The 23,460-nt window shown below is 33.7% G+C and overlaps 3 protein-coding genes and 1 long non-coding RNA gene across 4 annotated transcripts in view; 3 read left to right on the forward strand and 1 right to left on the reverse strand.

The window, feature by feature from the left end:
- The window catches only part of LOC133181863 (programmed cell death protein 7-like), a 292,001-nt gene that overhangs the window by 13,227 nt on the left and 255,314 nt on the right, over positions 1-23,460 (reverse strand). The gene's annotated exons all lie outside the window — the stretch shown is intronic.
- Positions 2,317-7,630, forward strand: LOC133182459 (helicase-like transcription factor). The gene is made up of 4 exons (XM_061317307.1): positions 2,317-2,362; positions 6,064-6,229; positions 7,383-7,525; positions 7,625-7,630. The coding sequence occupies exons 2-4, from the start codon at positions 6,112-6,114 to the stop codon at positions 7,628-7,630; spliced, it is 267 nt and encodes an 88-aa protein (XP_061173291.1). The 5' UTR covers positions 2,317-2,362; positions 6,064-6,111.
- Positions 7,738-8,346, forward strand: LOC133181869 (uncharacterized). The gene is made up of 4 exons (XR_009720498.1): positions 7,738-7,785; positions 7,878-7,922; positions 8,068-8,112; positions 8,266-8,346. It is a non-coding gene; the product is annotated as an uncharacterized LOC133181869 (long non-coding RNA).
- On the forward strand, positions 8,458-19,616 carry LOC133182460 (helicase-like transcription factor). The gene is made up of 12 exons (XM_061317308.1): positions 8,458-8,555; positions 9,650-9,793; positions 9,903-10,035; positions 10,121-10,256; positions 11,149-11,328; positions 11,461-11,570; positions 15,315-15,505; positions 15,805-15,933; positions 16,115-16,227; positions 16,342-16,522; positions 18,780-18,860; positions 19,343-19,616. The coding sequence occupies exons 1-12, from the start codon at positions 8,475-8,477 to the stop codon at positions 19,481-19,483; spliced, it is 1,620 nt and encodes a 539-aa protein (XP_061173292.1). The 5' UTR covers positions 8,458-8,474; the 3' UTR covers positions 19,484-19,616.

Genomic DNA, 23,460 nt, shown 5'->3' on the forward strand with positions numbered 1-23,460 from the left:
TGAGTTGATTTCTTGATCATTCTACCGGAATGTAAATTTCGCCAAACGAAAGGTCAGAAGCAAAGAAGGCCTAATATGCATGAAATTCTAGTGCGGTTGTCCTTGTGTCTGACGCTTAGGAGGCCTAATATATGCATGTAATTCTCATGCGGCTGTCATTGTGTTTGACGTCAGTGGGCGGGTACTATTGAAATTGAAATGTGAGGCCTCGCGTAATTTAATTCTATTAGTCTACATTTTTAAAATCTAAAATTTAAATTTACAATTTTATTTCACAATGAAATGGAAATATAAGGAATCACTGTCTAGTTAGTAGAGTATGCCAGGGACATCAATGATAGTTGGAAATGTGGGATAATTTATGCATACTCTTCTAACTAGACAGTGATTCCTTATATATATATATATATATATATATATATATATATATATATATATATATATATATATATATATATATATATAAAATACATTTTTTATGTATTACATAAATGAAAAAAAATCACAATAAGGTTAATGTTCCATTACCTTATGAAGCAGAATTTATTCAAAACCTTCTACATGAAAAGAAGTCTCTTCCTGCCTTTACCTATAATTTAACTTTTAGATGGTATATATGGAGATAACGAACAGTATTCAAGCTCAAAAGTCCATAAAACAATACTTAATTGGAGCAGAGCAAACACGGACCTCCAAACATCAGAGGTGGGATCAGGTGCCCTGGAGGAGTGAGCAACCCCTGCCGACCGGTCACACCCGCCGTGCTCCTTGTCATGATCGGGAAATAACGGAAAAATCCGTCGACAATTCAGTGTGTAAATAATGGCCTAACAATTAGTATGAAATACGTCAGTCAGCATTTGACTCAATGATAAATTGTATTTGCTGACAAGGTCATTGTATCGACCATAGAACTTACGAAATGATGACTTTAAACGAGGCATCTGACATTCTTTTTTCATCAACTTATTTGTCAATAATTTACCTCGTTTTAGAAATTGTACATACGCAGAGCATGCTCTTGCGTATCGAATCAACTGAGAGATATATACCCCGTATGCAGGTGATGAAGGTATATTGCTGCATAAGTAAGGGAAGTTGACGATTGAAAAGTTAAAGTCATCACGTTTATCATAAAGCTTGGTTGTTAGATTACCATTAACGTCTTTTTCAAGTAAAATATCCAAATATGAAACAGATGTGTCAGACTCTGTGGTATCTTTTATCTCAAGTTCACCAGGATATATCGTATCGACATAAGAATGGAAATAGCCATTGTTAATTGACAATACATCGTCGATATATCTAAATGTCGAGTTGAAGGCCACAGCAAGTGTTGTCTTCTTTTCACGTACAAGATTTTGGACAAATTCTGCTTCATATGAATACAAAAAAAGTTCTGCTAATAACGGGGCGCAATTGGTACCCATTGGAATTCCAATAGATTGTTGGAAGACCTGGTCTCCAAAAACCACATCGATATTGTCAATCAGAAACTCAAGCATCTTTTTAATGTCAACTTCAGAGTACTTGTGTGTACAATCAGAATGTTTTTTAAAATAATTTTGCAAATGACCAATGATAAGGTAAGTATATTTACGAGTTCCATTTTTATTGAAAAAGCAGCTGTCAATGATATCAAAAAGCCTGGACTTTAATTTATCGTGGGGAATGGTTGTGTATAAAGTAGAAAAATCGTAAGTTTATAAGCTGTTGATTTTGGTAAAATCTTGTGATTTCAAATTTTCCAAAAATTTCTTGATATATAAATTACGTTTTATTAATTAGTAAGATTCATTTTTCTTCATACGTTCATTTGATATATCCCACAGAATTCGAAATAAAAGACACTAAAAAGTCTGACTCTCTGCCTTCGTTTAGAAATTGATCGCACGCAGAACATGCCCCTGTGTATCGAATCATCAGGGAAACGTAAACACCAAGCAGATGTGTCAGACACCTTGGTGTCTTTTATTTCTAGTTCCATTGGATATATCGAATCAACGTATAATTTGAAAAGAAATTAATTGTTAAAACTCATTGATGTATGTGGAATTGAAGGCCACTGTCGGCTACAGAGGGATTGTCAACAAATCAATACAGTTTTTTTTCTATTTTACATAGAGTTACACCATTTGGAAGTGAGCAGCATGTTTCTAATACACTAGCAGTAGACATTACAATTTGGGGAGTAAAGAATGAGAAAATTGAAACTTTAAAGAAACTATCCAAGTTGAAAGCGTATATAAATATAGTGGTGAATCCAACAGAATCAGAGGAGGACATCAAACAAGGCATTGTATATTACCGAGATCAGTGGTACATCACTTTCAGTGGAAACCGTTTCGAAAATCTGAAAGAGGTAATGTATAAAGTGAATACATTTAATAGTATTATTTTTTTATTTTCTTTGAAAGGACCAGAGTGGATCATCTAACTCAACTTGTATACTTTGATTACTGTATAGTTTGATCTTTTTATTTTATAACAGGAGGGATTGGAATTGGACAGGTTATTTGAAGCTTTAACAGAAGGAAAGAAAGATGGTATTGCTGAACCCCCGAAGGTTTAAAGATTTTTTTTAACTTAAATTTTTCTTAATTTAACATTATATTCATCTCTACATTAAATTTCAACATATGGATGTTTCATATCATTTACATTTTGTTCCATATATATACTGGAGAACGATTATATCGGTTAGCAAAACAGCTACTCGGATTTTATGTAGAAAAAGGCGAATACAACGAACACTGATCGATAAAATCTACAAACAACACAAATCTGTAAACAGGGCATAAAACATGGACCCGAGAAATTCCAGAGATGGGATCAGGTGCTTAGGAGGAGTAAGCATCCTCTGTCGACCGGTCATACCCGCTGTGAACCCTATGTATTTATCAGGTAGACGGAATATTCCGTAGTCAAATTTAGTATAAAACAAAGGCCTAACAAATGGTATGAAGCACGTCAGCCAAAATACGACCCAGCGATAGTTTATACTTGTTAACAAGGCCGTTTTAACGAACATAGAATTTACGAATAGCTGACTTTAAACGAGGTTGTTGAAATCCCTGTAAAATCAACTTATCTGTCAGTAACCTGCCTCGATTTTAAAATTGATCGCACTCAGAGGATGCTCTTGAGTGTCGAATAGGTTGGAAGACGTTAACAACAGATGAAAGCTGAATATTACTTCATAAATGTAAGAATGAAGTGTTACTTTGGGCTTACATATTTAGGACCCCTGTAGCTGGAAGGAACACGCAGGGGAAAAGTCGTAAAATAATTATAAAAACATTAACTGAAATTATGAAAACGTTTTCTTAGACAAAGGCCTCACAAATGGTATGAAGCACGTCAGCCAAAATACGACCCAGCGATAGTTTATACTTGCTAACAAGGCCGTTTTAACGAACATAGAATTTACGAATAGCTGACTTTGGTCAGCAACTTTTATACAAACATTTTGATTTACCTGATCATTCTATTTTGTCAATGAAAGTTAGAATTCTAGAAAAGATTTACCACCACACAAACAGTCCATCACTGAGTACAACTTTCCGTAGACAACAAGAAGAATTTTGGATTAGGAAGCTAGGGACAGCCTTTCCCTATGGATGTAATGACAATGTCGATAGTGTTGGAAATCTTTCCAGTCCACAGTGTAACAATGTAAATGTGATGGGACTTTTTTTAACCATACACAGAGACGTAAGCGTAGTCATGAACATCGGTCTTACAATAAACCTTTAATACACGATGTCTCTTTTGATTCATTGCTACCTTACGTAAATCAACAGTTAGGTCTACATCATATTCGCACCAAACTCTACTCTGTATCTTTGAAACTTTTGAATAGTCTTCTTGAAAAGGTCAAAGAAAGTCCATTTTTTGATTCCTCGACACCAGAATATAGGCTCGGATCTGTGATTATGGATATTGCAAATCATAGGCTTTTTAAACCCCCGCGTTTTACTGAAGAAAATGCAGCTAAAACAATCAGTTTTTTCCTTAAAATTCAATATGCCAACAAAGGGATTGAAGCGGTTAATATAAGTAATATTCTTAATCACAAAAGGGTCCAGTCTTGTATTCCACCATATTTCAAGTTTAAGACTACACCTTGTATTTCCTACAAATCCAGGGCCTTGATATCGAATATCCGAAACATAATCCTCCATCGTGTTCATGTTCTTCTTCGCCCTATAACTATAGTCCTGCTGGACACGTTATTACTGGTGACGTAAATAAAGTTAATAATGAGGACCTTAGATCACTAATTTTTAAAGGTCCTAAATTTAGGGAACCCCGATCCTTCAACTGGCGTCGGAATTTCATAAATATTATGGATTCTGTAGAGGACTACGCCAGGCGATGGGCCAGACATGAAAAAGAAGACCTTGACACTTTGTTAGAATGGATTAAATGTATCAGATGTATGTTAAAATCACGCATTAAAAGATTGAGGGGCAATATGAGAACCATCTATCCTTCTGTATTCAATAATACAGAAGTGAAAAAAGAATTAGATAGATTACATGATCAGTACGTACTGGTCCCTGCTGACAAAGCAGGTAACAACATTGTCTTTGTTTGTAAGGCTCATTATATTAAATGTATTTTAGAGGAACTTGGATTTAATTCTACAAGTGGTAATCCAACTTATACTCGTAGTTCCCTTTCTAAGGAAGAAATTCTTCAAAATCATATGTCAGTTTTGAATATTTTTAATATTCCAAACAATCAAAATGAATTTGAATTACCATATTTATATTGGATTCCGAAACTTCATAAAAATCCTTACAAACAAAGATACATGGCGGGTTCCAGTAAATGTTCAACCAAGCCTCTTTCTTTACTCCTCACTAAGATATTAACAGTGGTGAAGGAGAAACTTCAAGAGTACTGTGCAACAATATATTCGAGAAGTGGTGTAAATCAGATGTAGATACTTAAAAATTCCAAAGAACTTTTGGAAAATTTGAAATCACAAGATTTTACCAAAATCAACAGCTTATAAACTTACGATTTTTCTACTTTATACACAACCATTCCCCACGATAAATTAAAGTCCAGGCTTTTTGATATCATTGACAGCTGCTTTTTCAATAAAAATGGAACTCGTAAATATACTTACCTTGTCATTGGTCATTTGCAAAATTATTTTGTTAAAAAACATTCTGATTGTACACACAAGTACTCTGAAGTTGACATTAAAAAGATGCTTGAGTTTCTGATTGACAATATCGATGTGGTTTTTGGAGACCAGGTCTTCCAACAATCTATTGTCCAAAATCTTGTACGTGAAAAGAAGACAACACTTGCTGTGGCCTTCAACTCGACATTTAGATATATCGACGATGTATTGTCAATTAATAATGGCTATTTCCATTCTGATGTCGATACGATATATCCTGGTGAGTTTGAGATAAAAGATACCACAGAGTCTGACACATCTGTTTCATATTTGGATATTTTACTTGAAAAAGACGTTAATGGTAATCTAACAACCAAGCTTTATGATAAACGTGATGACTTTAACTTTTCAATCGTCAACTTCCCTTACTTATGCAGCAATATACCTTCATCACCTGCATACGGGGTATATATATCTCTCAGTTGATTCGATACGCAAGAGCATGCTCTACGTATGTACAATTTCTAAAACGAGGTAAATTATTGACAAACAAGTTGATGAAACAAGAATATCAGCTGTCTCGTTTAAAGTCATCATTTCGTAAGTTCTATGGTCGATACAATGACCTTGTCAGCAAATACAATTTATCATTGAATCAAATGCTGACTGACGTATTTCATACTAATTGTTAGGCCATTATTTACACACTGAATTGTCGACGGATTTTTCCGTTATTTCCCGATCATGACAAGGAGCACGGCGGGTGTGACCGGTCGGCAGGGTATGCTCACTCCTCCATGGCACCTGATCCCACCTCTGATGTTTGGAGGTCCGTGTTTGCTCTGCTCCTATTTTGTATTTTTTAAAGGACTTTTGAGCTTGAACACTGTTCGTTATCTCCATATATTTCATTGTATGAAAAGACAATATCAACACCTCTTCATAGACATCAGAAGCAAGCTCTTTTTTGGATGAAGGAGAGAGAGAGTGGGAAGCTGCTTCCTCCTTTTTGGGAATACAGAGATGGCGCTTACTTCAATCAAGTGACGTTATGTCGAGAAGTCTCCAGACCACCGAGTGTTCGTGGCGGTAAGTTTTATTTTTACAAAATGTATGTAAAATGTTGTTTAATCTGTGTTAGTCAAATTTTTACTTTATTCTGGTCTAAAATTAAGTATAATACATGTTATTTTTCAAAATAGATATTTAATTTATTTTTTAAATCCTAAACATTTTTAAAGGCAATGCAAAAGTTTCAACTTTTCTAAAATTCTAAACATATTTACCAATAAAAAAGATTTAAAGCAACAGAAATAGGCAGTTGTATATAAAACTTAATTCAGATATAGAAACTCATTTTTGTTTTTGTAAACTACCAACTCTGTAGTTGTGTTAATACATATAAATTTGTAAAGCTGGTTAAAATATCGCCAGTTGCGACTTCTTTTTCCAAATTCAGTAGATAATCTTTCAGTAAATATAATTGGATATACGGCAAAACTAATTTCTATATTAAATAAACATGTAAAAATTGAAGTTTTTTTTTTTAGCTGCTTCTGTGAAGTAATTTAGTTGTAACACTCATTCTTTTAGTAATTAACCGTGGGTTGTTTATATGATTATATAGTTCATTCTTTAACAGAATATATATATATATATATATATATATATATATATATATATATATATATATATATATATATATATATATATATATATATATATATATAGGTATTAAATTCTACTAGTATATATTTTACTTTAAAAAAATTCAGCATGTTTAAAAGTTTAAATATATATTAAAGATTTTTTTTTGTTTGATGGTTTCTTATCTGTCACAGTTACGTATCTATCTCTTATTAAATAGAGGTTTTTGAAAAACCTTGGAAAACTGTACTTTTTTGTAAAACCTAGCTGGCATTAGGTATTGAAAAAGCTTTGTTCTTCATAACCAAAGAAAGTACTCAAAACCACAATGTTATGCATTAATATGCTTTTCTAGTATTTTGTACTTTTTTCTCTCCAAAATATTCTGAATTGCAAAGAAGGACACCATAAACGATACGTAATTTGATTACAATAATCAGTCACTGTAGATAATGACTCACCACCTTAAATGTCAATTTTAAATTAACTTACTCAAGGGGAGTATAATTCTACATTTTCACACATGAATTGAGATAAATTGAGGCTACTAGATATGAAGATGACTGTCTATACCCCTTCTCTTCAATTTATACAGGAATTTTAGCTGATGACATGGGTTTGGGGAAAACTCTGACGATGATTGCTCTTATTATGGCGGATCGAGAAGAACATCAAGAGGAAGTGTGGAATGATGACGAGATGGATACTGAACATGGAGAATCGAGCAACAGCAGAGAGGTTTTCTCAACAAAACTTAAACAATTAACATTCATTTCTATAAAAAAAAAAAGGATTAAAAAGTCAACAGTTTTTATGGCATATTGGGAATTTTAATAGATATGAAATAAATAATGATAGAAATAGCCAAATTATTTGGATGAAAAAAAAACTTCTTTGGCATCAGGTTTTATTAATAGCCCATCGATATTTGGAAAAAGTTTTTACTTTGTAGGACGATTCAGAGGTCATTTTGATTGAGGAAGGAAGCCAACCACCTGGTAAATTGAAAAAAAAATCAATTTATATCTGAATATGAAAAGACTGACGACAGATTTTATTAGTATGATATACTTTTTTGAAACATTTGTAGTGATCCTTATAAATTCGGATGAATCAGACGATGAATTTTCAGAAGGTAGGTATTTAACAGTCTAGTACTGAATTTAACTTATGACATAAGTGGTAAACACAATTCGTCAATTTCCGTTCTGTGTACACATATTTTAAATATTGACGAGAGGATGTTTAACTGTTGTGTCTGTTTTTTTTTACATTCTTAGTGATCCTCATAGATTCGGATGATTCAGACAATGACCTTCCAGAGGGTCAGTATTAATCAGTCTAACTGAGTGTAGCTTAAGACTCGTGTACAAGCCATTTTAACTAAGTTTTCATGAAACTTGTAAGTTTTGCTGTCATGTTTCCAATAGTTTAGACTTTGATTTTACAATTCTTTTTCAATACTGTTTGTTTTGAAGTGATATCAATAGACTCTGACGAAGACAAGGAATGGGAGGAAAACATTGATGATGAGATTATAGAATTAGATGATCATAATTGTAAGCAAACATCAATATTATAACCAAAATGGTCATTCAGTGAGCTTATATATAACATTAAAAGTGTCCTGTGGTCTACATTTGTATACTCTTGTGTGACAGATTTTCATCGGGCAGACAGTACAAAGATGAAAGAAAATACTCCTCGTTATACACGTCACTTTCCAACCTTGATTGTGGCGCCACTGTCCATCTTGAGTGTATGGCAGGTAAACTGTGTACTTGATTTACAGTCGTGAGGCAAACAACTTTGTTTCTTATTATACCCGCACTTTCTAAAGAAAATTCGGGTATATGCCACACGTTCTTCTTCAAACTCCTCATCATTTGAAGCAGTAGCCAATTCGTCTTCTGGTTTATGATTGATAGTGTCCTTTAGATATGCAATAAGATCCTAGAATTTTCATTTCACCCGGGGGGGGGGGGGGCACTTTTGGGTCGAAAAACGACATCTTGTTTAAAAAGAAAAAAACTGGTCCCCGGTATTCCTATACAATTCATCTTTTGTAATATGATAAGTGGTATCCTATAGATGTGCAATAAGACCTTAGGAGGTTCATGGTCCACATGGTCTTCTGAGCATTTTATGCTCAATGTTATATATGTGTAGTAATGTAAATTATAGACTAACTTCAGGCTTTTCCACTAGTTACCCAGGTACAAAGAAGAGTACCTTTAGAGTAATTCTGTCTTATGTCTGTTATATATTATATCTATTTTTGTAAACAGGTATTATAAATATTTAACTTTTTTCCGTATAAAATGATCTTTTAAAAAAGCAATAAATATCCGATTTGAAATATGGATCTGGACGTCAATATGCAGCTGGGCACATTGGCGTTATTCTAATGAAAAAAAGAAACTGTTTCTACTATACCTACGACTTGATATTAGGATTTTTTTTAAATATCTCAATAATTTCTTTGATGACTATGACCAGAACATTGAAAAAATTATTCGGTATAAGAATTCTTATATGCTGAGCATGTGTCGAGTCCATGTTAAAGGATTCCCTAAATCTTGTCAATCAAGTTAAAACCATTGGCCACATGGGAAATAAGTCATAAACAAATCAACAAATAGCTTTCAAATCTGTATCTCATACATTTTTTTTTCCTGAAGACTGATTGACCACATCTATATTTCACAGTTTCTATTTACGATAACAAACAAACAGACAGACGAGGTCAATTGTGGAGGTACAAATGTCAATTGCACCGAATATTTCTTAGTGAAAATTCCTTCTTTTTGTTGACAAATATGATTAACTTACATTATTTAATGAATTTGAATTTTGGAACAGGCTCAACTGCTCGAACACGTACGTGACCCATTCCATCTGAAGATACTTTTATTCCACCATGAAAACGAAAACCGATACAACAGGGTGCTGAGTGAACAAGACATCGTTATTACAACATACGGTACAGTGCGGAGTGACTTTAATGTACGTAGATACACACTGTATTAAGATTCCATTACCATATCCATATCGTTATTATTAAGTTTTGCATCAAAAATGAAGCAGTTTAATTATGTCCACCTTTAATTTAAAGGGAGTTAATGCTTTGCAAGGAGTTAATTGGTTTAGAATAGTTCTGGATGAAGGCCACAAAATAAAAAATCCTGATGCTCAGTGTAGCAAGGCCATCTGTAATCTTCTATCCGAAAGAAAATGGATTATTTCAGGTACATTATATTTGATATGCATTTTATTAACTGTCACTCATATATATTTAATTGTGAATTTGACGTAACATCATTTAATCTTCAGGAACTCCCATTCAAAACAAGATTGGCGATTTGTTCTCTATGATTACGTTCCTGAATATTGACACATTTAACGACTATGAGCGATGGGAGCGGGTCATAGAAACACCACTTAAGTTTGGCGATATAAGTGCAAAAAGGTAATATGTTACTTCAAGATTTGTGAAGCTCTGTTGAGATTGTTATTTCAATGTATAATCTTGCAGCTTCATGCATAAGTCGACCTTGTTCTTGACCTTGACCTTGGCCTCGATATTAGTAAATGTAATATTAATCTCTGTTGATGATGGGCTTTTCTGATACTTATGTCTTATGGTCACCCTATTTAAACCAGAAAGATATTTTTGAAGCTAAAAATCGAAAAAGAAATCATCCAATGGGATCATAGTACTAGAATTCTTACCTTAACACATAGGTAAATCAAAATATGATTTTTCAAATTTATATTAACATAGCAGGTAACCTCGTCCATTTGATTTTTATATTGAAGCATGTATGATTCTCTTGATATCTCATCCAACTTTATACATACTAGAAGTTATTAAATTATAATGAGAGCAACAACTTTGGCCTTTATTGTGGTCTTTTTCTGATTATGGTAAGCAAGGATATTTTAATGCTGTCATTGGAGTTGACTTTAGTTTCAACATAAGTTGACATATATATGGCTTTAAAATTGCTAGATAATGAAAGTAAACCTCTGTTATGGTTACTAGTTATTGAATCATGACCATTATCTTCAATGTTATGTATGGTAAATTAAGTTACAATATTTTCATACCAAGTTATATGTTGACTTTGAATTACATTATAGATAATTTGTAAGGCGCAATTTCTGTCTCAATTCTTCATCATTCTGACCAAGTAATGTAGGGCTGATCATAATAATTAAGTTTTTACTTATTGACTTGTGAATACTTTGTAATCCGACCATAAATTTCTTGGCGATAACATCTGATTAATGTTTAGTAACTTTACCTTTGTATTATGTATGGTGTGTACATGTAATAATGTTGAGATTTTCTTTGCTAGACGATTATACAAGTTGATGAGTACTATCGCTCTAAGAAGAACGAAAGGAACAAAAATAGATGGGAAAAGACTTGTAGACTTACCAGAAAAAAGTGTTCGAGTTAAATATCTTGAGTTTTCCAAAAATGAAAAAGAAATATACAATATTGAGTTTCAGGAGTATAAAAATAGAATTTGTAGGTGAGTTAATAAAAGACAGAGGATTAATATTCAATTCCTTTGGCCGATATTGATAAATAATTGTATGAGTAAATATTTATTGGATTAAATTTATTAATTTATAATTATCTGAAGTTCTTGGTCTTTTGTTAGGTTTATAGAGAGAGGGATGATCCTTGAGGAGTTCCGTTACGTATGTCGAGCTCTTGTTCGACTTCGGCAGCTTTGTTGCCATCCGTCACTTATTAATCTTCATTCCCAAGGTAATTTGAAAAAGATCATTTTTAAATGTGTGTTCAATTTTATATGTATCAATTATCTTTATTACATGTTTCCGTTTTGCAAGTTTGAAATTCAGGTATAGCAAAAATTTGTAAAAATCAAGAAAGATAATTATTTGATTGCTATAGTCTATCATAGTTGGTGAATATGGGAAAGATGAACCTATAGGGAAAGAGTTGGAAATAAAGTCATATTTTGCAGTTGATATCTATATTTATTATTCTGTATTATCCTGTTTCCTCAACCTCCATTTGGGATGGCTGAGTAGACTATCTATTATTTGAAAATATTAAAAACTTTATTTACTCATTTATTTGCATTACATGTATTCTTTAACTGACAAGGTATTTTATTGTCGCGTTTTCAGAAATGAAATTTTTTTTTACTTTTTTAAAAAACAAAAATAAAAATTTGAAGGGGCCTGGACACAGTTGCTCTGCAGTTTTGTTTATAATTTGAATTTTTTATTTTTATTTCAAAAATTAATTTCAGTTTAATGAATTGAACATTTACGAAAATTCTAAAAATTCATTGACAACGAGATTCTTTATAACATCACGTCAAACATTTGTATTTGTACCATAGACACCCCGAGCTCTGTTATTGTTCATGTTTACGTTGAAACTGTGCTCAATTTGTTTATTCTGCACACATCACTGAGCACGAACTGACAATACAGGTGAATTGATCTTGCTTTCTCACATTTCTACTTTGAATTTTCTTGATTATAGTTTTTGCATTATTGATTAAAACACAAAAAATTCCACTTTTCTTACATTTTAAGGATATACTTTACATCGTGAAAGTGAAAGGAGATGTGTCAATCAAACGTCCCGGAATTCGTAGTTTTAATAATTTCCAGATAAAAAAAAGTTTCTAAGCACGCCTTTATAATATTTCGGTGTGAAATGTTCCAGCAACATATAAGTCATGATACTATACTGAAAAGATTAGAAAACATAAATTTCAAATCTGCGTCCAAGCCCTTTAAAATGCTCTTGAATGAAGGTTTTGAATATATATAATCTTACATTCGTTAAAATAGTTGCTAAATTCTCAATTTTCTCGGTTTTTCAATTGATTAAATTATATGATCAAATCTATAGCATAAAATTTTTAGCTCACCTCAACGAAGTTTAGGGAGCTTATGTAATACCCTCGGCGTCGGCGTCCCAGGTTAAGGTTTTTTGAGAAGTTTTCTTTTCAAGTACTTCTATGGCCTATATTAGTCAGAGATGCATGGAGGATGCTTCTAGTGTGTTTCATTGTACCAGTCAAGGTTTCAGTTGCTGCAATTTCAGCTAAAGAATGACCAGGTTAATGTTTTTGGAGCAGGTTAAAGTTTTTGGAGCAGGTTAAAGTTCTTGGAGCATGTCTCATTTCCAAGTAACTATAAGCCCTATATTGACCAAACTTGCATGGATGATACATCTAAGGATGCACACTACTGAACTTGCTTCAGATGCTGGATCTGACCTACATTTTCCGGATGAGTGACCAGATTAAGGATTTTGGAGCAGATCTCATTTCCAAGTAACTATAAGCCCTATATTGACCAAACTTGCATGGATGATACATCTAAGGATGCACACTATTGGACTTACTTCGGATGCTGGATCTGACCTATATTTTCCGGATGAGTGACCAGGTTAAGGTTTTTGGAGCAGATCTCATTTCCAAGTAACTATAAGCCCTATATTGAACAAACTTGCATGGATGATACATCTAAGGATGCACACTATTGGACTTACTTCGGATGCTGGATCCGACCTATATTTTCCGGATGAGTGACCAGGTTAAGGTTTTTGGAGCAGATCTCAATTCCAAGTAACTAAAAGCCCTATATTGACCAAACTTGCATGGATGATACATCTAAGGATGTACACTATTGGACTTACTTCGGATGCTGGATCTGACCTATATTTTTCGGATGAGTGACCAGGTTAAGGTTTTTGGAGCAGATCTCATTTCCAAGTAACTATAAGCCCTATATTGAACAAACTTGCATGGATGATACATCTAAGGATGCACACTATTGGACTTACTTCGGATGCTGGATCCGACCTATATTTTCCGGATGAGTGACCAGGTTAAAGTTTTTGGAGCAGATCTCAATTCCAAGTAACTAAAAGCCCTATATTGACCAAACTTGCATGGATGATACATCTAAGGATGTACACTACTGGACTTGCTTCGGATGCTGGATCTGACCTATATTTTCCGGATGAGTGACCAGGTTAAAGTTTTTGGAGCAGATCTCATTTCCAGGTAACTATAAGCCCTATATTGACCAAACTTGCATGGATGATACATTTAAGGATGTACACTATTGGACTTGCTTTGGATGCTGGATCTGACCTATATTTTCCGGATGAGTGACCAGGTTGAGGATTTTGGAGCAGATCTCATTTCCAAGTATCTATAAATCCTATATTGACCAAACTTGCATGGATGATACATCTAAGGATGTACACTACTGGACTTGCTTTGGATGCTGGATCTGACCTATATTTTCCGGATGAGTGACCAGGTTGAGGATTTTGGAGCAGATCTCATTTCCAAGTATCTATAAATCCTATATTGACCAAACTTGCATGGATCATACATCTAAGGATGTACACTACTGGACTTGCTTCGGATGCTGGATCTGACCTATATTTTCCGGATGAGTGACCAGGTTAAAGTTTTTGGAGCAGATCTCATTTCCAAGTAACTAAAAGCCCTATATTGACCAAACTTGCATGGATGATACATTTAAGGATGCACACTACTGGACTTGCTTCGGATGCTGGATCTGACCTATATTTTCCGGATGAGTGACCAGGTTAAGGATTTTGGAGCAGATCTCATTTCAAAGTATCTATAAATCCTATATTGACCAAACTTGCATGGATGATACATCTAAGGATGTACACCACTGGACTTGCTTCGGATGCTGGATCTGACCTATATTTTCCGGATGAGTGACCAGGTTAAAGTTTTTGGAGCAGATCTCATTTCCAAGTAACTATAAGCCCTATATTGACCAAACTTGCATGGATGATACATCTAAGGATTCAAACTACTGGACTTGCTTTCGATGCTGGATCTGACCTAAATTTTCCGGATGAGCAACCAGATTAAATTTTTGGTGCAGTTCTCATTTCCAAGTAACTATAAGGCCTATCTGATCCAAACTTGCATGGATGATGCATCAAGGGACGAACAATCTCAGAACTTGCTTCGGATGCAGGATTTGACTTACATTTTCTGGATGAGTGACTAGTTTTAAGTTTTCAGATAAGTCTATTACCAAGTAACTGCAAGCCCTATCAGACCAAAATTGCATAAATGTTGCATCTAGGGATGCTCACTCCTAGATTATTAGTTTAGTGTGGGACTTTGCTTTACTTAAAGACAACATTCGTTGAGGTGAGCTCTGTAATCTCTGATTACCTATGTTTCAGTTGAATTATAATATTTTTCCTATGTTTGAGACTTAAATAGCAGGATTTTGTTTATTTATTCATTAGGCCTAATTTATTCCGTCCTTAATTTATTTGTTAAATAAAAAGCAGACTGTTTTCAGAAATAAATATAATTGAATATTTTTTTTTCCTTTTTTTTAATACACATCAGTAAAATACAGGTAAAGAATGCAGATTGTAATAGTTATCTAAACATAATTCTATACTTCATTATCAAATTTCTGCAAACGGGAAAATCATTAAACCGTTTCTATTCAGATTTCAGCGGAAGTTTGATGGGATACGTCAATTATTTAGTGGAGCAAAATCAATACACAAAGCACCTTATTTCATTTCTTCGGTTTCCTCTAAACGAGTGTAGTATTTGTCTTCAAACTCCTGACTCTCCAATAATAACCGTTTGCAAACATGTGTTTTGTAAAAACTGCATTCTACAACATATGTCTCAGGTAAGTTTGATATCCTTTTGTCATTCATTCATTCATTCATTAAATCATTTATTTTCTCAAAAACCAAATGAATGGTGCAAGAGGTACATATATACATATTTACAATAATTATGAACGAGCAGAGATTACAGGAGGACAGATAGTATCAAAAATTTTGATGATAAATATACACAATTTATATATATGTCGTATGTATAATTATCTATATCGTGTGCCCTAATTGATGTTTTATGTTGATGGCATGACCAAGAATAGTTATGACATGGTTATTATCTTAAATGATATTTTTTGTTGGAAAGAATGGATCTGAATTATGTCCAAACTGTAGGAAGCAGATACAAAGAGAGTCGTTCTATGAAATACCACCCGACCAAATTGAACTGCGGTTGAAAAAACCCGAACTAGACACGTGGATAGCAAGTACTAAGGTATAGAAATTACTCACATACTACACAGCTTCAATCATATTAAGGAGTGTTTGGTTAATTAAAGTATTTTCTTGTTCTTATAATGAGTTAAGATAACGCCTCTTACTTAATTAGTATTCCTGTCGCATCGCAAGTATAACTCCGTGATGTATTGGGATTGTGTAGTTTCCTCTCGTTACAGACTACGGCATTTCTTTACGACCTGATAAAGTTACGGGAAGATGATCCTAGAGAAAAGGTCTTGGTAGTGTCAGAATTTACAAAACTCCTGGATCTTCTCGAACCGCCTCTGAGGTATTTGGGCGTATTTGAATTTTACCTTAGTGTCTTCAAATTGATATATTTTTAATACTAGTATAATAGTTTTTCTAAGTAACATGTGATAAGTAAATATAATCTTTGCTGTAGAAATTTGAACTTCAACTTTGTTCGTTTTGATGGCACAATGACACAGAAGGCAAGGGCACGTGTAATTGAGGTATTTTCAAGCCGAAACGAAAACTCTCCAACAGTGATGTTGCTTTCTTTGAAAGCTGGAGGAGAGGGCATCAGTCTTGTAGCAGCAGCAAGAATCTTTCTTCTAACACCGGTAACGAATTGACAAAATTCTTTGCTATTCAATAATAATCTTTATGTACTCTGACGCTAAGCTGAATGTTGAAAAGGTGAAGATAAAGATCATTGATCAATCAAATAAATCCAGTGAATCGTAAACGGCGAATACACGGACCTCTAGAAACACCACAGGTTGGATCAGGTGCCTAGGAGAAGTAAGCATCCCCTGTTCACTGGTCACACACGCCGTGAGCCCTCGGTTTTGATGATGTAAACGGTTATCTGTAGTGAAAATGTTTTAAAACAATGGTATAACAATTGGTAGGAACATGTCATACAAAAAACGACCCGCTGAAGGGTTGTATTTGCAAACAAGATCCTTTTAACGACCAAAGAATTTGCGAATTGCTGACTGTGAAGGACTTTTATCATAAAAATAAAAGTTTTGAATTTTCGCCATGAATCCATTCGTTCTAATCGGGTAGACTATGAATATAACAAATTATTGGCAATTTAGTGCACTTATTAAGGTCTAAAATTTGAATCTTGCAATAGACACTTTTCAAGAGGGAATTTTACGCCATGATCTGCGCGACCCCTTCGAAGGAGTAGAAAGAAAACTGTGCGATTAATTGTAAATTATGATATTTAATTTTACCTCGGATTTTAAGCGAAATTGTGTTGATTAAAATTTTAAATAAAGTGACAACATCGTCTCGATTCTAATTGTGTTTTATGTTTAAAAAATGCTTTGAAATGATTTTGAAAATTGTTGATTTATTTATCAAAAAAAAAAATTCTGCTGGTTTTTAAATGGAAGAAATAATCATAATGCCGGTAAATCCTTTAAATTTCCTGAATTGCATCATGTGCGTAAAAGAATGATCGCAGTCCATTACAAGTACACATATCTTTGAGTCATAAAATGATCAAATGCCACACGGAGAAATGAATATGTTTGTTTGTTTAATGTCCCTTGAAGTATTTTTACTCTTTTTGAGACGCCACCACTTGCCGGTGGAGGGCTGCAAATTTAGACCTGCATGTCCTCGGCACTTTCAGTCTTTGAGTAGTTAGGGATCTTTTTCCCTAACGACCTATTGCGACACAGAACCTCGGTTTAAACGGTCTTATCCGAAGGACCGGTCTCCACGTCCTGCAATGGCATTCGAACACGGGACGTAAAGATCAACTCCTTACTCCGCGACTCTAGAGCAAACGCTCTAATCACTGCGCCACGCGGGAGACGAAAATGAATATAGATTGTTTTATATTAAAAGAAAATAAATTTCTTGCTGTAAGTACTGGGTGTTCTATTATTTTGTACGAAATAGCTTAACAAAATGATCAATAAATGTAAGTCAACACGTTCACTATCTTGCATGTAGATATTTAGTTGTAAACACTAAATACCAATCGACGCTTCCTGCGATTTCTGTAAAAACGCCCGATTTTACATTGTTATAGATATTTAAGAAATAACTATTTTTACGATTTAATGTTGTTTATAAATGATAAGCTGGAATTCATTTTACTGTAAGATTTTATTCATATTATACTTAAGGTTTAGCCATAGCATTCCACTGTTGCCTGGTATTTTTGATATTTCGGCGACCCTTTTTGGTATGTTTATGAAGAGATACTTGGAAATTGTGGTGCTTGTGATGTTGAACTTATTAAAAGTAGTCTTTTGTCAGGCACGAACAACTGCCAACTGCCTATAACTCTTAATCAATGCAAAATCAAAAATGCAAATGGTGGATGTTTCCATTACAGTCCGAACATGAACAACCATATATCCATTTATTATTATTTTTTAAATTATAATACTCATTTATACGAGATAGTTCAACTTACTAGTATTTGACAGTGAACTGTCTCTGGCTCAACATGATTGAACTCAGAACATACTCTTGAAGTATCGAGTCAGTTGTGAAACATAAACACCATATGCAGGTGACATTTGAATATTACTACATAAATAAAAATGATGAAAGAAAAGTTGGAGTCATCCCCTTTTGTCATATAGTTTAGTTGGCCAGTTAAGTCTCAAGTCAGATATCAAACGGTGAAGCAGCCTCTGTTGGGTGAGTTATTTGAAGTCCAATTCAATGTACCGAGTCGACATACGAATGAAAACAACTAATGTTAGTTAGATAAAACATCGTCAGTACTGCATTAAAATAATTTTGATTTAAAAACAAAAATTGATTTTACCCTTCCAAAGATATAATGAGTTTAATTGCCTATTTTAGATTTTAAAGAACGGATATTGATTTATTTATTATTAGCACTGGAATCCTGCCGCAGAAGAACAGTGCTTTGATAGATGTCATAGATTTGGACAGACCAAAGACGTCTTGATTACAAAGGTAAGCTTTATAATGAAATATGAAGATAACGAACAGTAATCAGGACCTCTGAAAACATCAAAGGTGGGATCAGGTGCCATGGAAGAGAAAGCATCCTCCTGTCGACCGGTCATACCCACCGTGTGCTCCTTGTCATGATCTGGCTGATGGAAAAATCCCTAGACAATTCAGTGTGAAAATAATGGCTAAACAGTTTATATGAAAAGTATCAGTCAACATTCGACATAATGATAGATTGTATTTGCTGACAAGGTCATTGTATCAAACATAGAATTTGAGAAATGTTGACTTTCAACTAGACTGCTGATATTCTTATTTCATCATTTTTTTCTCAATAGCTTGTCTCCATTTAGAAATTGCTGTAATCCTATGTGAGAATTGTATATATCTGTACTGCTAGTGGCAAAGTTGTAAGAGAAGTGGGAAATAAATTATCGTCTGTAAGTTCAGTTTATTCTTTACTTATGTGGTTCTTTTTGCAGTATGTGGTCAAAGATTCCATAGAGGAGAGAATTATAGCTCTTCAAGAACAAAAAAGAAAGTTGGCAGACTGTGCGTTTAACTTCAAGAAAAATTCCACCAGACTAAATATTCATGAATTAAGGACCCTGTTTGATCTTTGAAGACAGTGGGTTTTTTTTCGAGTGAAAATATGTGAGATATTCGAAAGTAAGGCATGGATAGTGATATTTATTTTTTACGATAATAAACCATACTTTGATTCCAACTGCAATGGTAGTTTTTCCTATTTTTATGTGTGGGCTATGTTGGAAATGAAAAAAAATCTAAAAAGATGATTCAATATATTCATATCCATACTAAGAGTATGAGCAAAGTGATACGAAATTATCTACTAGTGATCCTCTGAGTGTTCTTTATTCAATGCAAAATGAGGGGAAAAATGCAGAAGAAGCGTAAAGACATTGTGTCTGTATACAGTGGCAGCAATACGTTTTCAGGCTATATGACATTTCTGGCTGTTCTATGTTATTTTTAACATGACTTGTATTTTATTACGCCCTTCAATAGTCTTAGAATTACATATATAAAGTTTTTTTTACCCACTACATACCTGTAGACCTTCTTAACCAGTTTATCAGGGTTAAAGACAATGCAGTAAATGCGGCTGTTTCCCCTTTAACAATGATTTTTTTTATTTGATTTAGCGTAATAGATAATCTAAACACTTCATTCCAGTCTATCCTTTCAAATCCAATAATATTGTGATTGGGTTGAAATCATGCCTCATTTTGAAATTTTTCCCCTGAAATTTCATTTGTATTTTCAGTGTTAAAGTAAGTGAACTTCAGTGTTCCAACGCATGTACCCCCCAAAACATGTCCGTACGACACGAGGACCATTTCTTAAGACACTTGTCAAAAGTCTACCAAAAGTTGTCTGTAAAATCCAAAAGACTATTTATAAAACAAAAAGGCACCTAACAAATGTGAAATAAATGCGTACCTTGAATCAAATATATAATTCTTTGTTGGTTGACATAAAGATGAAAATATGAGTTATAAAATAAAGATCCTTTTTTTCTTCTATAATAATCATAATGGAGATAATACACAATTATTGCTGGTTTTTGAGGTCAATACGGTGATTTAGACACCTGAGAAGTACAATATTGTACTTCGAAGGTGGTTAAATCATCGTATTGACCGAAAAAACAGCAATTATTGTTTATTATTATATGGTTCAATGGTTAAATGACTTACACTAATTAAGCAATCCATGTCATCTTACTGGCCAAACATAATGAGAGAAACGGAATTCAAAAAACATAGCCAGTTGTATTATTTTGGAATGTTTAATTGTACTTTAGGTACAATGTAGAAAAAATAAATCTAAAGCACATCTATAGGATTGATTTTGGAAAAGGGGGCATTATAAGGGGGGAAAAATGACAACTTACCTGAAAACAGATCTTTGACTACCCCCCCTCCCCCCCCCCCCCCAAAAAAAAAAAGAGAAAAGAATTCTAACTCAAAAATTTATTTGGTGGGATGTTAAGGTCCATAAACGAGGGGAGGGGGCATTCATTGAAATTTTTTATCGTTAAAATTTAAATTAAAACTTTATGAAAAAATTCTCAAAGGTGGAGAGAGGGCAAAGACTCCTGCAACCCCACACCCACCCCTCACCCAAGAATCTATGTGCCTTAATGTTATGTCCATATGAGTGGAAGTCAGGTGCAAGTGAAATAACTTTCCAAAACTATTTGTATTAATTTGGAATTTCCCAATTTATTTTTAGTCTAATGTGGAGAAAAATAAATTCTTATATTCACCTGGAAGGTCACGTGCAGGTGAATGTTCTCCATCCCATCAAATAATGATTATTTACATGTAGTGGAGGTTGTCCTGTGACACGATCTGCATATGAAATACTTGTACATTTATTATACCATGCGAAGTCTCATTGCATAATACTGTAAATTTATTTTACGATTGCTACATGGTTTATATATATATATATATATATATATATATATATATATATATATATATATATATATATATATATATATATATATATATATATATATATATAATTTCCTTATATTTCTACATGAATTCGGCTTTGTATATTATGTGTTAATATATTTTAGTTGCGTTGTACAATATTCATTAACAAATAGCATTCGATTCCAGCATGGTGTTTTTCATGTACATGTATTATGTGTCAAACAGAGCTCTGCTTTATTAGACACATGTATCCATAAAATAGTATGTTTGTGAGGCTCAGTATTACAGAACTTGGCTTTAAATTTCCATCTGGTAATCCAACCTCCCCTCACAATTCCCTTCCATTGGGGAATATTCTTCAAAATCACGTTTCAGTTAATACTTTTAACATTACAGTCAACGGAAGCTGGGTTCCAAAGCTTCATAAAAATCCTTTCACACAGAGATAAGATGTATGATTCGGTTAATGTTCTACAGACCCTCTATCTTTACTCCTCACAAAATATTAAATGCTATGAAGGAGAAACTTCAGACGTACCGTGCTACAACATATTCAAGAATTGGTGTAAATCAAATGAATATTCTGAAAAATAAAAAAAAATTAGAAAATTAAAATTCAAAATGTTTTCCCCCGAAATTAATAGTATCACTTCATATGACTTTTCTACTATTTAGTAGAGTTGAAGGCCACAGAAATGAAATATGGAGATAACGAGCAGTATTCAAGCTCAAAGTCCATTAAAACATCACAAATCGGGAGCAAAGCAAACACAAACCACCAAAACCATCAGAGGTGGAATCAGGTGCCATGGAGGAGTGAGCATCTCCTGTCGCCGTGTGCTCCTTGTCCTGATCGGGAAAAAACCCCCGAAAAAATCCGTAGACATTTCAGTGTGTAAATAATGACCTAACAATTGGTATGAAAAATGTCAGTCAGCATTTGGCTAAATGATAGGTTGTTTTTGCTGACAAGGCCATTGTATCGACTATGAAACTTGCGAAATGATGACTTCAAACGAGACTGTTGCATAATTCTTCTTCTAAAGTATAATTTATTTTCTATGACTGTTATAACCGAGTGGAAGTAGAATAATCTAATTGCTATTTCAAAAGTTACTCCTCCTGGTTAACTTACCGGATACGAACAGTACATTCCCCGATTTTCTATTAGTAATGTATGAATGTAATTGTTTTACTTAGAATTCTGTCTAAATAAGAAATTTGAAGTATCAGGTTGTCAGGAGAACAAAACTAGATGCTCTAATAAGGCAGTAGTACCCGCAGTAAATGTACATTAGCTCCTTTTTACTTGGGGAGCAAAAAAACCACGTCATTCTAAAATTTACATAAAATATGTATATATGCATGACATTGAGCAAAAAATGCACAGGTGAACATATGACCACGGGCCTCTTATGTTAGTTTTGTTTATTTGTTGTTTAACGTCCCTCTCGAGCATTTTTCACTCATGTGGAGACGCCACCACTTGCCGGTGGAGTGCTGCATATCCTGACCTATACTCGGCACTCAGGACCATTGAGCAGTGAGGGATCTTTTTCGTGCCAGCACCTACTGCAACACGGGACCTCGGTTTATACGGTCTCATCCAAAGGGCCGGTCTCTACGTCCCTCTCTTATGTTAGTATTTCAAATAATAAATTCATTACCGGTCTATAATGAAAGATTGTAATGAAGTAAATTCTGATTTTAAAAGAGTTAATTTCAGAAAAATGTTTTTTTTCTGTAAAGGGGAAAAAAAAGAAAAATCGGCCCAAATTGGAAGTTGAAAACGTCATTCTTCGATCCCCCTTTGGCACCTAGGGTGAAAATGAACATTCCGAAATCTTATTGCATATCTAGAAGACACCCACCTAATATCCCAAAATATGGATTGCTTACTGCTTAAAATGTGAGAGGGATTACAGGAAGAAGAAAGTGTGACAGACGGACCAGTATAACAAAAGTATAATATACCCGAACTTTCGTTATAAAGTGCGGATATGATTGCAAATTCTCTTAACAAATACATTTATATTCATCTAATTATAATTTAGAATATGATTAGGAGTGTCATGTACAATAAAAATTCGGAATGTCAATTTTCAATTCTTGGGGCGATTGAAAGTTAA

This window comes from Saccostrea echinata, unplaced genomic scaffold (genome assembly GCF_033153115.1).
Source record: "Saccostrea echinata isolate AGI-Se365-2 ecotype Australia unplaced genomic scaffold, CSIRO_AGI_Sech_v1 ptg000009l, whole genome shotgun sequence".
Classification (NCBI taxonomy): Eukaryota; Metazoa; Mollusca; class Bivalvia; order Ostreida; family Ostreidae; genus Saccostrea; species Saccostrea echinata.

What these genes read in the sequence shown, in the direction of transcription:
- LOC133182460 (XM_061317308.1), top strand. Translation starts at nt 8,475, where the DNA reads ATGAAAGAAAATACTCCTCGTTATACACGTCACTTTCCAACCTTGATT. An exon ending in CCATCTTGAGTGTATGGCAG is followed by an intron (nt 8,556 to 9,649) that starts GTAAACTGTGTA and finishes ATTTTGGAACAG; the next exon opens with GCTCAACTGCTCGAACACGT. An exon ending in GGCGATATAAGTGCAAAAAG is followed by an intron (nt 10,257 to 11,148) that starts GTAATATGTTAC and finishes TTTCTTTGCTAG; the next exon opens with ACGATTATACAAGTTGATGA.
- LOC133182459 (XM_061317307.1), top strand. Translation starts at nt 6,112, where the DNA reads ATGAAGGAGAGAGAGAGTGGGAAGCTGCTTCCTCCTTTTTGGGAATAC. An exon ending in ACCACCGAGTGTTCGTGGCG is followed by an intron (nt 6,230 to 7,382) that starts GTAAGTTTTATT and finishes CAATTTATACAG; the next exon opens with GAATTTTAGCTGATGACATG.